Source organism: Drosophila suzukii, chromosome 3 (genome assembly GCF_043229965.1).
Source record: "Drosophila suzukii chromosome 3, CBGP_Dsuzu_IsoJpt1.0, whole genome shotgun sequence".
In the NCBI taxonomy this organism is placed as follows: domain Eukaryota; kingdom Metazoa; phylum Arthropoda; class Insecta; order Diptera; family Drosophilidae; genus Drosophila; species Drosophila suzukii.
The window spans coordinates 91,083,061-91,095,139 of NC_092082.1; the positions used below are offsets into that span (position 1 = coordinate 91,083,061).

The 12,079-nt window shown below is 42.7% G+C and overlaps 3 protein-coding genes across 12 annotated transcripts in view; all 3 read right to left on the reverse strand.

Moving 5' to 3' along the window:
* Mlc2 (myosin light chain 2) overlaps positions 1-12,079 on the reverse strand; it is a 272,717-nt gene that overhangs the window by 13,548 nt on the left and 247,090 nt on the right. The gene's annotated exons all lie outside the window — the stretch shown is intronic.
* Positions 264-6,701, reverse strand: LOC118878101 (acyl-CoA Delta(11) desaturase). The gene is made up of 4 exons (XM_036819441.3): positions 5,945-6,701; positions 2,667-2,797; positions 1,733-2,124; positions 264-1,159 (listed from the first exon to the last, which is right to left on the reverse strand). The coding sequence occupies exons 1-4, from the start codon at positions 6,366-6,368 to the stop codon at positions 718-720; spliced, it is 1,389 nt and encodes a 462-aa protein (XP_036675336.3). The 5' UTR covers positions 6,369-6,701; the 3' UTR covers positions 264-717.
* Positions 10,543-12,006, reverse strand: LOC108018338 (acyl-CoA Delta-9 desaturase). Its single transcript, XM_017085880.4, has 4 exons — positions 11,771-12,006; positions 11,567-11,697; positions 11,235-11,440; positions 10,543-11,143 (listed from the first exon to the last, which is right to left on the reverse strand). The coding sequence occupies exons 1-4, from the start codon at positions 11,934-11,936 to the stop codon at positions 10,642-10,644; spliced, it is 1,005 nt and encodes a 334-aa protein (XP_016941369.4). The 5' UTR covers positions 11,937-12,006; the 3' UTR covers positions 10,543-10,641.

The following is a 12,079-nucleotide window of genomic DNA, read 5'->3' on the forward strand; positions in this document are numbered from 1 at the left end:
GAACCCATAGTCCAAAATTTAAGGCAATATTCACCTTACGTTATAGATGTTAAGTGTTCATGTCAGGTAAATGAATTCAAAAACAGTTTTCGCACTTGTGGCTCATTTGCATAAGGAGTTTTTTTCCAGACGTTTGGAAATATTTCCAAGATCACATCTTCAGATCATACCAAAGTGAATGGGATTTCTTCACATTATATGCGTGGATATTAGTCACCTTCATACTTTTTAGAGACCCCGATCATCGACCAATTGAAATGCGCTTCTCTTTTAAATTTTTAATTTGTTTTTATTTGTAAATATTTATTTTCATTTTATTTGTCTCGGACGGAGAGCATATTTTGTTGTTGTCGTTTATAAGTAAATTTTTGTGTGTGACTTATAACTTATGTCGTACCGTGCTATCTGCTAAATACCTAAACCTACACAAATGAAGATACGAAAATGAGTGGATGTGGGTGTTTTTGATTTGTGTGAGTGTTAACCATTGCGGTGCAGGTGTGTTGATCTGGTGTGAGGATATATAGATAATGATAAAATAGAATAGGGTTTAATTTAAAAAACGATTATCGACTACGTCCCGCCCTCGCATAGACGCAAGATTAAGTGACGATCCTAACCCATCATCAGTGATCCGCGAGCCCATCTCGATCTCTGGATGCCTGGGGATGACTGGACGCCAGTATCCCGTATCCCGTATCCCGACCACCGAGATCCCTAGTTGGCCGCCTTGGACTTGGACTTCTTCATCCGCTCGCCCTCGTTCTCGTTCTCGTCCAGCTTGGCGCTCTCCGTGCTGCTGGACTCGGCATCGTACTCCAGATCGGGGTCCGGCACCTCGGCGTAGTGCACGTGGCCCACCATGGTGGCTCCGGCCACCACTCCGTCCTTGAACTCCTCGGGTCCGCCCATCAGGGAGGCGTGGGTGCCGTCGCCGTACTTCTCGAGGGTGCGACGCACCAGCTCCTTCGAGGGCTGCTTCATGTTCCAGGCCCATCCCAGCTTATGGAAGGCATCCAGCACCATGGTGGTGAAGTTCACGGTGTAGTTGCCCAGCTCAGCTGCTTTGTAATCCCAGGGGAACACGTGGTGGTAGTTGTGCCACCCCTCACCCATGGCCAGTAGTGATACGTAGATGTTCTCGCTGGGCATGATCCGCCTGGGGAGAAAGATTGTAAGAGGTCGGTTAGCTTGGGAAACTAATTCTTAAAAGTTCTACTTTAGGGTCACATTTAGTTAAACGTTCATATCTCTAAAAAAGTTAGAGTTATGAAAAGTGCGACTTATAAAATACGACTTATAGGAACTTGAAGTTAGGGAAATTTATCTGTAGTATAAATACTAAAATATTTGTAACTGAATAGTTATGAAAGCTAAACAATTTTATCCAATTGTATTTAATGAACACAATCCTAAGTGTACCCAAATATTTTCGGATTTACTTTAAAAATTGGCATCAAAACCAAAACAATGAAATAGTTTATGTTGTTCGGCCGTGGTTCTTGTTTGTCTTTTATATATAACACGCACATTTTTCATTCTATTTTTTTCTAAAAGGTGTTTACACGTAAGAATTATTATTCGCATGCTATGTCATCAGAATAGTCCACAAAAGCAGCAATACAACGATGGGAAAAGTAGAAAAGTGACCTGCATTCATGCTCCAAATTCAACAATTAAATGTCAGCATCTTGTTGACAAAATAATAACATAGGTACCCCCTAAAACTTACTTATCGTAGGGGCGGGATCCCCAGAGATGGGCGGCACTGTTCACGGACCAGGTGAAGTTCAGGCTGCTCACGTAGCGGAAGAGGCACTGCTGCACGAAGGAGAGAGTCCAGGATTCTCCCCAGAAATAGACTGGGATCACTGTGGGCAAGATGAAGCAGAAGAAGGTCTTCAGGGGGATGAAGTACTTCTGGTGGAACCGCACCACGGGGTCCGCCAAAATATCGCTCATGTCGATCTGGCGACCACGACGCAGAACTTCAGGGTGTTTCAGCATCATCAGCCATCCCACGTGGGAGAAAAAGAATCCCCTGTTGGCATTGTGAGGATCCGCATCGGTCTCTGAATATTTATGGTGAACTCGATGGTCCCGAACCCAGTCATAAAGAGTGTTCTGAAAGGGGTAATTGTATATTAGATAACGAACTTCCTTATAAATAATAACAGAGATTTCCCAGACATTTTAAACATTGAAAACCAATATCTCTCTGCTCGTAAAAACGTTTTAATGTATCTGTATCTAAATGTGACAATCTTTGGCGGGTCAGCGGGGTTCATTTAGCACGCCATCAAATTTGATTGTTCCTCTTAATCTCCAGGTCGCTCAGTATGTATTCATATAGTACATATATATCTCCGCATCTAAGCTTCTGCGACTGCGCTTAATCGCTGCAGTCATTAAATAAGACAAATGTATCTGCGGGATACACAAAGCACTTTTGTCGAGTAGTTGGAATTGTCAATTTTACAGTTTGTCAGTCGCGACAGGCATTAAGTTGTTATACTTAATGATGCAATTAATGTTAATTGCATTACAGCCCCCAAAAAACGAACAAAACCGAAGGTGGTGAATTGGCAAATTGCGGACAAGTCTTCAGGTGGCATTACGTGTGTTAAAGGTCGAGGGATCCCCAATCTTTTTTCCAAAAAACTCACCTGTCCGGCCACGCAGTAGCAGACCATCAGAATGGATCGCAATACGGCATTGGCCTTGTAGCTCCGATGGGTCCAGAATCTGTGGGCTCCGGCGGTAACGCCGAATCCAGCCACTCCACCAACGAAGAATGCTAGAAGATTTAATAATAAAAAGATAGATGTAAGTGTGGGCTATAAAGTTTTCGGACAAACGCAGTGTTAATTGGATGCCAAAAGAAAAACCCGAAATTACATTTCCGCAAATTGAGCTATTTGAGGCTGGGTGCTAATTCCCCCGACAAACAAATGGAGTATAAAAGAGAACCGAGATCACACAAGGTTGCCGATGAGGGGGAACTTTATAGAAATCCGGTGAATGAATGATCACGATTCCGACAATCATCAGAAATATCATATGCCAAACCCTTCCAGACGATCTCCTCCATTAGTTCCTCAATTAGAATATGTAAAATGCCATTGTCACCTTCCCATTGAATTGGATAATTGCCATAAATGCAATTAGAAGTAATGACTATTTGATCCGAAGAGGGTTTTCCGCCTAACCTAACGATCCATGGTATGGGGAGATCTTACAGAAATGTGCTCATAACTCGCACATTTCGGCAACCAACTAATGAACTATTAACGATTTCTCTGAATGGGAATTTTATCGATTGGAGGAAAGATTAGCCTTCACAATGTTGCGACAAAAACCAGTTCCGTCTCACCAAAAAAAACGAAATTAACAATTAAAGGCCAACGCAGAGTGCGGAAATGATCAAATTCAACATTGGTATGACCACAAATGGGTTACATTTTAAGGTGTACCTTAGGAACCGTAAAAAATACCTCTTAAGGGGTATCATAAATAATAAAACGAAAAACATATTTCACAATATCCGGCTATATCTTCGTTTAATCTTAAAAATCTAACATGAGTTTCTAAAATATGAATATTCGAATGAATATGAATAATATTTTCGGATCGCCTGACTACGACATCTAATTAGGATATTTGCATTTCAAATGCAGTGCAACATGGCGCCAGTGCACAAATAGAAGGTGTCAAGTTCAGATGGTTTTGAAATTAGATTTTGAGTTGACTCGCAGATCGCTGAATTGGTAAGCTGCATTAGTTATTCCGGTGGTCATCTTTGTGATCCCAAGAAACTCGAAAAAAATCCAAGTGTCCCTGAGTCAGAAGAAGGTGCGTTGACTTGTCTGTTTATATAAATGTTAGTTTTTTGGCCAGCTTCATTAACGCCCAATGTTAATGCGTTTATGTAAGACCTCTTGGCGGCGTTTTCTCCCTATATTTTTTTGTCTTCCAGCCCGTTGAATTTAATCAATATCTCGGACTGAGCACGACAATTTTCGCCATCTACGAAAACCGGCAAAAGATGATAATTCCCAGCATGCCAGGGAGCAATCTTTAGGCGCTGCACGTTCGTCCGGCAATTTGCCAAAATATTTACGAGCTCGACGCCCCAAAAAGGGATGCGCTTCATGCAAGGATACTCCTTGTCCCTCTGCTTTTTTTACCTGTCATACCACACAATGCGCAATAAATATTGAAAATTACCAGGTATTAAGGCATTTTTCGCTGTACAGCCATTAAGAGGGAAGTGCCCAAGTACCCCTGGTAATTCCGATGAAAACGAAATCGGTTACGGAGGATCCCCCCACTGATTTCCCCCTCGGAGTCTGTCTCAATGTCAACTGATTTTTTTTCTACTCGCATGTGTAGTGCCCATAAATTGAGTCAGTGTTTAACGAACAGATAAATCATCTTTTGTCTTGTGAAATCTTCGACTTTGGGACATGTAAAATGAGATCTAAAATGGTAAAGTACTATGCAAGTCGAAACCTTGGTAACCATGGTGATCTGTGTTTACTGAGCAGATAAATCACCTTTAAGTGCTGTGAAGCATTCAAGTAAAGAACAGAATATCCTAAAAATTTCTAGCCCAACCTCGGAAACCAAAGATTCTGCTTAACCTTGGTAACTATTTACATATTTCAAAGCTTTGGAGCGTCAAGTTCAGACTAGAAAATCCTAGATATTTTTAGACCTACCCTGGAAACCAAAATCCGTTTACATAATAATCGAGCAATGCATTCTTGTGACAAATCTCGGAGTTAAGACCTCTAAAATGCTGATGTATTTGCTTGAAATCCCAGACATTTCTAGCTCAACCTTGTTTACCATATTTCGAGGTTCGACGACAGTGGGGTAGATCTTTCAAAGCCCCAAATAAATTTGTGTCAAGCGATTCTTGTTTCTCTTTCCCTCTAGCAACCTCTGTTTTTGGCCGCATATCAAAACCAACACGTTTTGGTTTTGTTTTCTGCAATCCACCTGTGTCAGTCAATTTTTATGCTGAGACTGAAATTGCATGCCAGCCGAAAGCCGAAAGCTAAAACTGAAAACTCAAAACCCAAAAGCAAACCCAAACCAAACCCAAAGTGAAGCCAATGAAAGAGATTTCAACACACGTCGTATAACAAAAAGCAGAAGCTGAAGGGCAAAATAGTAGGGTATTGGGGAAAGGCCAGGGAGGCAAGGTGTTAAGCGGCAATCAATTAAAGGCAATAACAAGGGGACGCATTTTGTAATGGCCCAGAGAAAGAAAACGCCGCGGGCTTAAGGCGCTGGGCGCGCTAAATTGCAAATAATTGGTGGGGCAACAGACTTTTTTTCGGGGGAGTGGATGCCGTAAAGACAACATCATCAGCGACACCAACAACACATCTACACTCGGAGAAAAACGTTCTACTATCACAGAAAAAGTTCAAGTCAAGAAAAATTACATATCTTCAAGGCAGAGCTATATCAACTTTTAAAAAAGTATTATATGATTTTGATCTTACAAGAATTCATCAAACCTTGATTTGGTTTATTTCGTTTCTAAATTTAATTTCTTATTTAACACTATCTTCTGGGTTTCTAAAAAATACCAAAACCATAAATATACAAAAACATATATTAGAATTTCGTATCCAGTTGAAATTGTTTTAAATATATTTTTTGTGAAGCTACCTGCTAATGTTTTTCTAAATGCAACAGGTGTATCCATGACCCCAATGATTTCTTCAAGTGTACTTTTTTCCCTTTACAGCATCGATCAGAGATGACTCTTTGTTTTTTACACCTATCCCCGACCACCATTTCCAAATTCGAGGCGATAGAAAGAGAGAGTGGGCATTACGCAATGCCGGATGGGATGTGATGAGATGGTATGGAATGGAATGGATATGGATGGGTTAGATGGTGCTTGGAGTAGAGATCCAATACTTACACCAGATGGTGGTGTACAAATTGAGGTTTCGCAGCGGATAGGTCAGCAGGCAGATTCCGGCCACGATGTGCAGAAGTGAGATCTGGATGACTTTGTCCCACTTCAGGGGAGCCTGGAACTGCCAGCCGAGGACGCGATCGCCGACGAAGGTGCGGGTGTACTCCTCGAGGTTGATGGCGTCCTTTGGCACATGATCGGCGATCTCCTGGGGGATCAACGCCCGGGGGAGTTCCTCCCTCTTCTGGGGCAGTTGTAGCTTTCCACGGGGCGGAAGTTCTGGCGAGGAATCCTCGCCCCGGCGCACCTGCTGCTGGGCATCCCCGTTGGGCAACTTCGATCTCCTGGCCAAGAGAGGGGGACTGGAGTCACCCGAAATGGCCGGCGTCTTGCTGCACACTCGCTCCGAGGTGGACAGATGACCCATTTTAAGCTTTTATATTATTTGTACTTTTTTTGGGTTCGCCGGCGGAAACCGCGTTTCGTAACTGCCGCTCCGAAACACTCGCCGAACTTTCTTCACAACTTAACACTCAAATTGCCGGAGTACTTGGCTTCCAAATAGGTGGAAAGGTGGAGTTTGGCTTGGCTTTCGTCCAAAAGACACACAGTCACTTCTGCGGACGCGGTTCGTTTTAAGGGGTTTTCAGGGCTTTGGGGTACTTATGGGGGCTTCCTTTCCTTTCCGCGTCTAACGAACTCAACGCGGCGCCGTTCCGTAGACAAATGATCGTAGCCAAAGGTGTAAATTCCTACCTATGCGGCTGGCTCACCTGGGCAGAGCTGCGGCTTCGGCAGCGACTTCGACTTCAGCGGCGACCGAGCCAAAGCCAAAAGCAAAGGCAGTACCAAAGTTGACTGATTGACCGACTGACTGACGGAGTGGAGTTTCCGATCCGACGCACAAAGGTAAAGAAAAGAAATGGAGAGACGAAATGGCCAAGAAGGCCAAGATTATGCCACCACACACATACGCCCGAAAGCACCTGTATCGGCTTCGGCTCGAGCTTCGTATATAGTTTCGCATTCGGATATAGCTTCGTGTTCCGCTTCGGATCGGAACGGCTTCGTCGCAGAGAAGAATCAGCAGCGCAGTCAGCAGCTCCGAGGTTTTAAGCTACCTCGAATTACGCCAAATGTGTGGGTCTTTGGGTGTCATGCATCAGTAGGTCAAACTTTGTCTCCGCGGGAAACTTAAGACTCTGAAGAAAGGTTTTTGGGGACTTTGTGCTTCAAATTGGGAAAGATTCACGTTCACCTGCGAGCTGGCTTTGAAATATCAATAGTTTTCTGTTAAGAAAAGGGGCACTTCGTAATTGCAGTCACTTAATTGTTAGATGATGACTATTTTGAACCATCTTAACTAAGCTATATTATATGGTCATGAACTTTTTTCACCCAAATAATAGTATCATATGTATATTGCTTAGAAAAATTATCAACATTATTCATAATCTTATATTTATGTTTAAATCAATCAATCAAACTTAAAAAAAAATCAAGAAATCGTATTATGGTTAAATCCTTAGCTTGCAAACCTATATCTTAATCATCCAATATTAAAATGAAGGTGTTTCGACCATAAAACATTACACAGTAACATAGGGTCTGCTCCAAAAACCCGATTCTTATCTGCTCGACCAGACGTCTCTTTCGCACCCAAGTCATGCCCCTCTGACCGCTTTAAAAAAATAAAAACTCAGAGACCGACAAGAAGTCTGCCGGCACTTTTCACGATTACTCACGAACGATCCAATGATATTACCTGTCCACAAGTCTAGCACAGACGATTCTAATTGCATTTGATAATGGAAATCAGTAAATATGTTTCGGCATGCTAATTGAAAGAATCAAACTTCCTCCATGACAGATTCGCACACTTGATCTCTGTTGTCAAGGGCCAAAAACCCAAATGCCCATTAGGTTCTCGATTCAAGGGGGATACAATATTTAAATGAGACCTTTCCCTTCCAGCGATTTCTATTTTAAACACAGTCGCTGGATTCTGCGATTCTGCTCCTCATTTGCATACGGACAATCTCTCCTTTTGCCAGCCCAAGATATATTTATAAATATCGATTCCAGTCGTCATCTTTTAACTGGGCTTCCACTGTTTTAAAGTGTGTGTGTGTGGTGTTGACCAAAGTCAAAAGCCGTTCGATGATCATGAAGTTTAGTTCCCGAAGTCCGGAGACGCAGAAGACGAGAGTTGCTTTCTCTTTACGTAACCGAGGCGACAGAAACAGAAACCGAACTTAATTAAAATCCAAAAGCAAAAGCGGCGAACCCGCGGCGAAATAAAACCCCAGAGCTAAGGAAGCCCATCGTAAAACTGGGTTTACAGCTTCTCTTCTTCTCTCCCTAAAACATCCGAACCCATTGCCGAAATCCGAATCTGCGGACGTTCGTTTACGGTGTCACGCGACCGAACCCTTTGATCTCGACCCACTGTGGACGGGATGGTATGGTGTGGTATATCTGCAAGCTGCTGCTGATGAGGTGCTGATGTTGTAAGGCCCCATTAGCCAATTATGCAAAGCCACAGAAAATCAGAAAAACGCTTGGAAATTCTCTGCTTTTGCCTGCGCTTTGTTTATAAACAAACGGGCAGGCAGACTACTCAAAATCATTGGAAACCACTTTGATATATTGCGCAGCTTCTCTTTTTGCACTGTCAGCGTTTTATATGAGGGTTCTGGCCAAAAAATGTAAAAAAATCCCCGAACAAAGCCAACTCACTATTGTTCAGGTACTCATATACACATATCCATAAATATGAGGCACATATGTGTGTGCTCTTTCTTTGCCTAATCGCTTCCCGTTCCACTGTTCTTGGCTCAAAAGACAGCCATTCATGCGCAAGATATTTCAATTTGCCAGCCATGAGGCCGTGAATGGATAGGTTTTTCAGCAGGGCTGACCCCCCAGCATCCACACACCTGCCCAAATCGAAAATGGGTATTTTTGGGGCCTATGGTAGCCATAGAGTTGCATAAGCCAGCCAGTCAACAGCGATTTTGCGTACTCCACGTATTTGTGCAACCTTCAACTGTCGCTCAGTCGGTTTATGGAAAACAAATTAACACTAAACAAAGCGCAGAACGCGACGCGACTGCAATTTGCCACAGAGCGGAGCGGATCTCAGATCTTAAATCTGCCACACCGCAAACAGCTAAAAGCGAATAGGGATACACTCAGAAAGATCTTATAGAAATGGAAAAAATAATTTAAAATCACTAGAAAACTCTATGTAATGGGAGTTCTGCAAAAGATTTTTGCTAAAACTCCCAAGTGGTTAATCCGTTAAGGCAATTTTAAAACATAAACATATATCATGATCAAATCTATTGATGTAGGGTATTTCCTATAATGTCTATACTATATTTAACAATAATTTTTTTTTATTCTAATGAAACTTTTTTACTTTTATGGTATGTTTTTTCCATTTTCCCACTCATTTTCCCTACACCTCACGTATGCCTGTAATTTCATGCACTTTGGGTCATAAAATGTTTTAAGTGTGCCAGCTTTTAGCAGGCAAATTCATTAGTAATCACTTCAGTGCAGAGTCATTAGGAATTGGTACAAGTGGCCGACTCAAATGTGAGTCAGTGGAGTTGCGTTGAGTGTGGAATGTTCACACCCAGGTGGATTATGCTTTATGAATAGGTATTAGAATGTGTACATTAGAATGGCCAGGCTCTTTAGCATCGATCGATGTGATCCAAGTCACGCGCTCAGTTTGCTTAAACCAAGTTTGATGAGCAAACACATTGGCTGCAAAAAGGAGGATAAGTTGGGAAAAGGCTTCTGGGCAGCCACTGACTGAGTGCGGTGTCAATATTGACGAATCAATCAGCGTCGCAGCCACTGAACACACATTGCGTATGGCTAATAAAATCATTAGGCGCAACCCATAAAAACCCGGCACAAAGCACCTGATGCCGAAAATAAACTAATATATGTATACATCCATAGCCATATCCCGATACCCAACCGATTCGAGCATGGGAAAGCAAACGAACCGATTGCCAAATGAATTGGCATCTGTAAACAGCCGAAAGAGGAATAGGTAAAGGTGACGAACTCGAACTTGGATTGGAAATCGGAAATTAGAGGAGTGCACAGAAAGAAAACAAGCCCAGAGATCCCAAGAGTTACATTCAAGGGTATTATGATATATAAAAAAAAATATTCTTAATCAGAATCCAAGATATCATTATTATTTTTGTTGAAATTTCATTTCATAAGACCCATCTATTATCATTAACTAAAAATAGTTAAGCCCACATAAGGAAAATATATATAAAAATATGTATTTACCACCTACGTATCTGATGAAAAACCTATATTATTAGACGAATGAATTTCCCTTTGTGTGAATGGGAATGCATAATTAGGCCGATCTGTGATTTGTAATCTAGTTTATTTGCTCTTGGGCAAGAAAGACCCACCAAGTGCATCCAGGCACGCCCACTTGGAGGGTTACCATATCCATCTCCATTTCCAGTTCCATTCCAGCCCACGAAAACGCCGTGGAGTTTTCGAACTGCACCTCTGTTTACCATGTTTTTTATGCCGACCAATAATTAGGCTCACAGTTTACTCTACCCCGCCTTCTCGATGGCGGTTAATTTATTTTTACGACTGTCGCGACCATTTGTCGCATCGTTTTAGTGCCCCGCGATGATGCAATATGCTCACATAAACTTCTCGCGGTTGAGGAAGTGGTTGGCGGGCAGGGCGTTTTCCTCCAACTCCACCTGTTCCTCGATGCACTCCACAATGGGTCGACCCGTCTCCACCGCCTTCGTGAGCCCCTGACGCACGGCCACGGATCCAATGGTCTTCAGGTCCTTTGCCCAATCAAGAGCTGCAAATACCCGGATCATGGCAGATCCTATTCCCGAAGCATAGTTCCCAAACTCCCCGCTCTGGTAGTCCCTGGGCAACAGGTAATGGTACTGCGGCCAGTAACTCTTCGTGATCAGAAAGATACTATTCGAGTCCGTCGGCTTAAAGCCCTTGTGAATGCTCCATATAAAGTGGGATGAGTTGACCAGGTTCCCCAAGTTTATAACAATCAGACTGCGCAACCAGAAACCCACAAACATGGAGGTGGCCAAAGAGTCTCCAAAGTACTGAAACGGTGTGTTTACCGAGAGTAGTACATTGAGGAAAATGTACAGCAGGACATAGAACCTTGAAATATATCATAATCAATTGGAAATTAGAAAAAACTATTCGGAATATCTTATAAACTATAAGAAACCTCTAAGGTCTTTTAACCCACCTCTTCTGGAATATGACAATGGGATCACTTTCCAGATCCGACACATCCACATCCTTGAGCAGTTCCTCCTGCTGGGGAGAGTACTTCAGTAGACTCCCTCGCACCTGGGCGTACATAAAGTTTTGTTTACTGTAGTAGGGATCCTCGTCCTGCTGGAACTTGGCATGGTGCAGTCGATGGGCCTGAACGACACTATAGATGGAGCCCTGAACCGGAATGAAAACACCAAATTTACAAACCTAATCTATAGGGTTTGTGTCTCAGGTAAAAACCCAAAGAAAGAGCTTTTACCAGAGGCATAGTAAGTAAAAGCTTTAGAGGGGTTTTCTCACCTGACCGGCTGTCGTCTGGCAGAACATGAGGAAAACCTTTAAGGGCTTGGAGGCGGTGAAAGTCCTGTGCGCCCAAAGGCGGTGAACTCCCACTGTCACGCCCATGATTCCAAAAAGTGATAATAGAGCAGCTATTCAAGATATAAGAATAGATATTTCTATTTAAAATGCGGTACGTGGAGTTGATTAACCCGACGAACTCACTGAATAAAATTGTGGCCCACGAAGCACTAGTGAGCAGAATGTAAATACCATATATACCGAGGATATTTACATGGATATAAAAAAGAACCAATGGCCAGATGGCATCGCGCTTCTTGAGGATAGAATCTCCAGTAGAATCCTGCTCCTTTATTTTGGTTTCCACCATGGTAATTCCAACTTCCTATCCTGTATCCCAATTTGTTCCGCCCCTTGCGGCAGTTCTGACTATACTAAAACCCCTCCATAATTACCAAACCCAATGAGGCGAAAGGTATTCGATTATTCATTGACCAATTGCCTATGCATAAG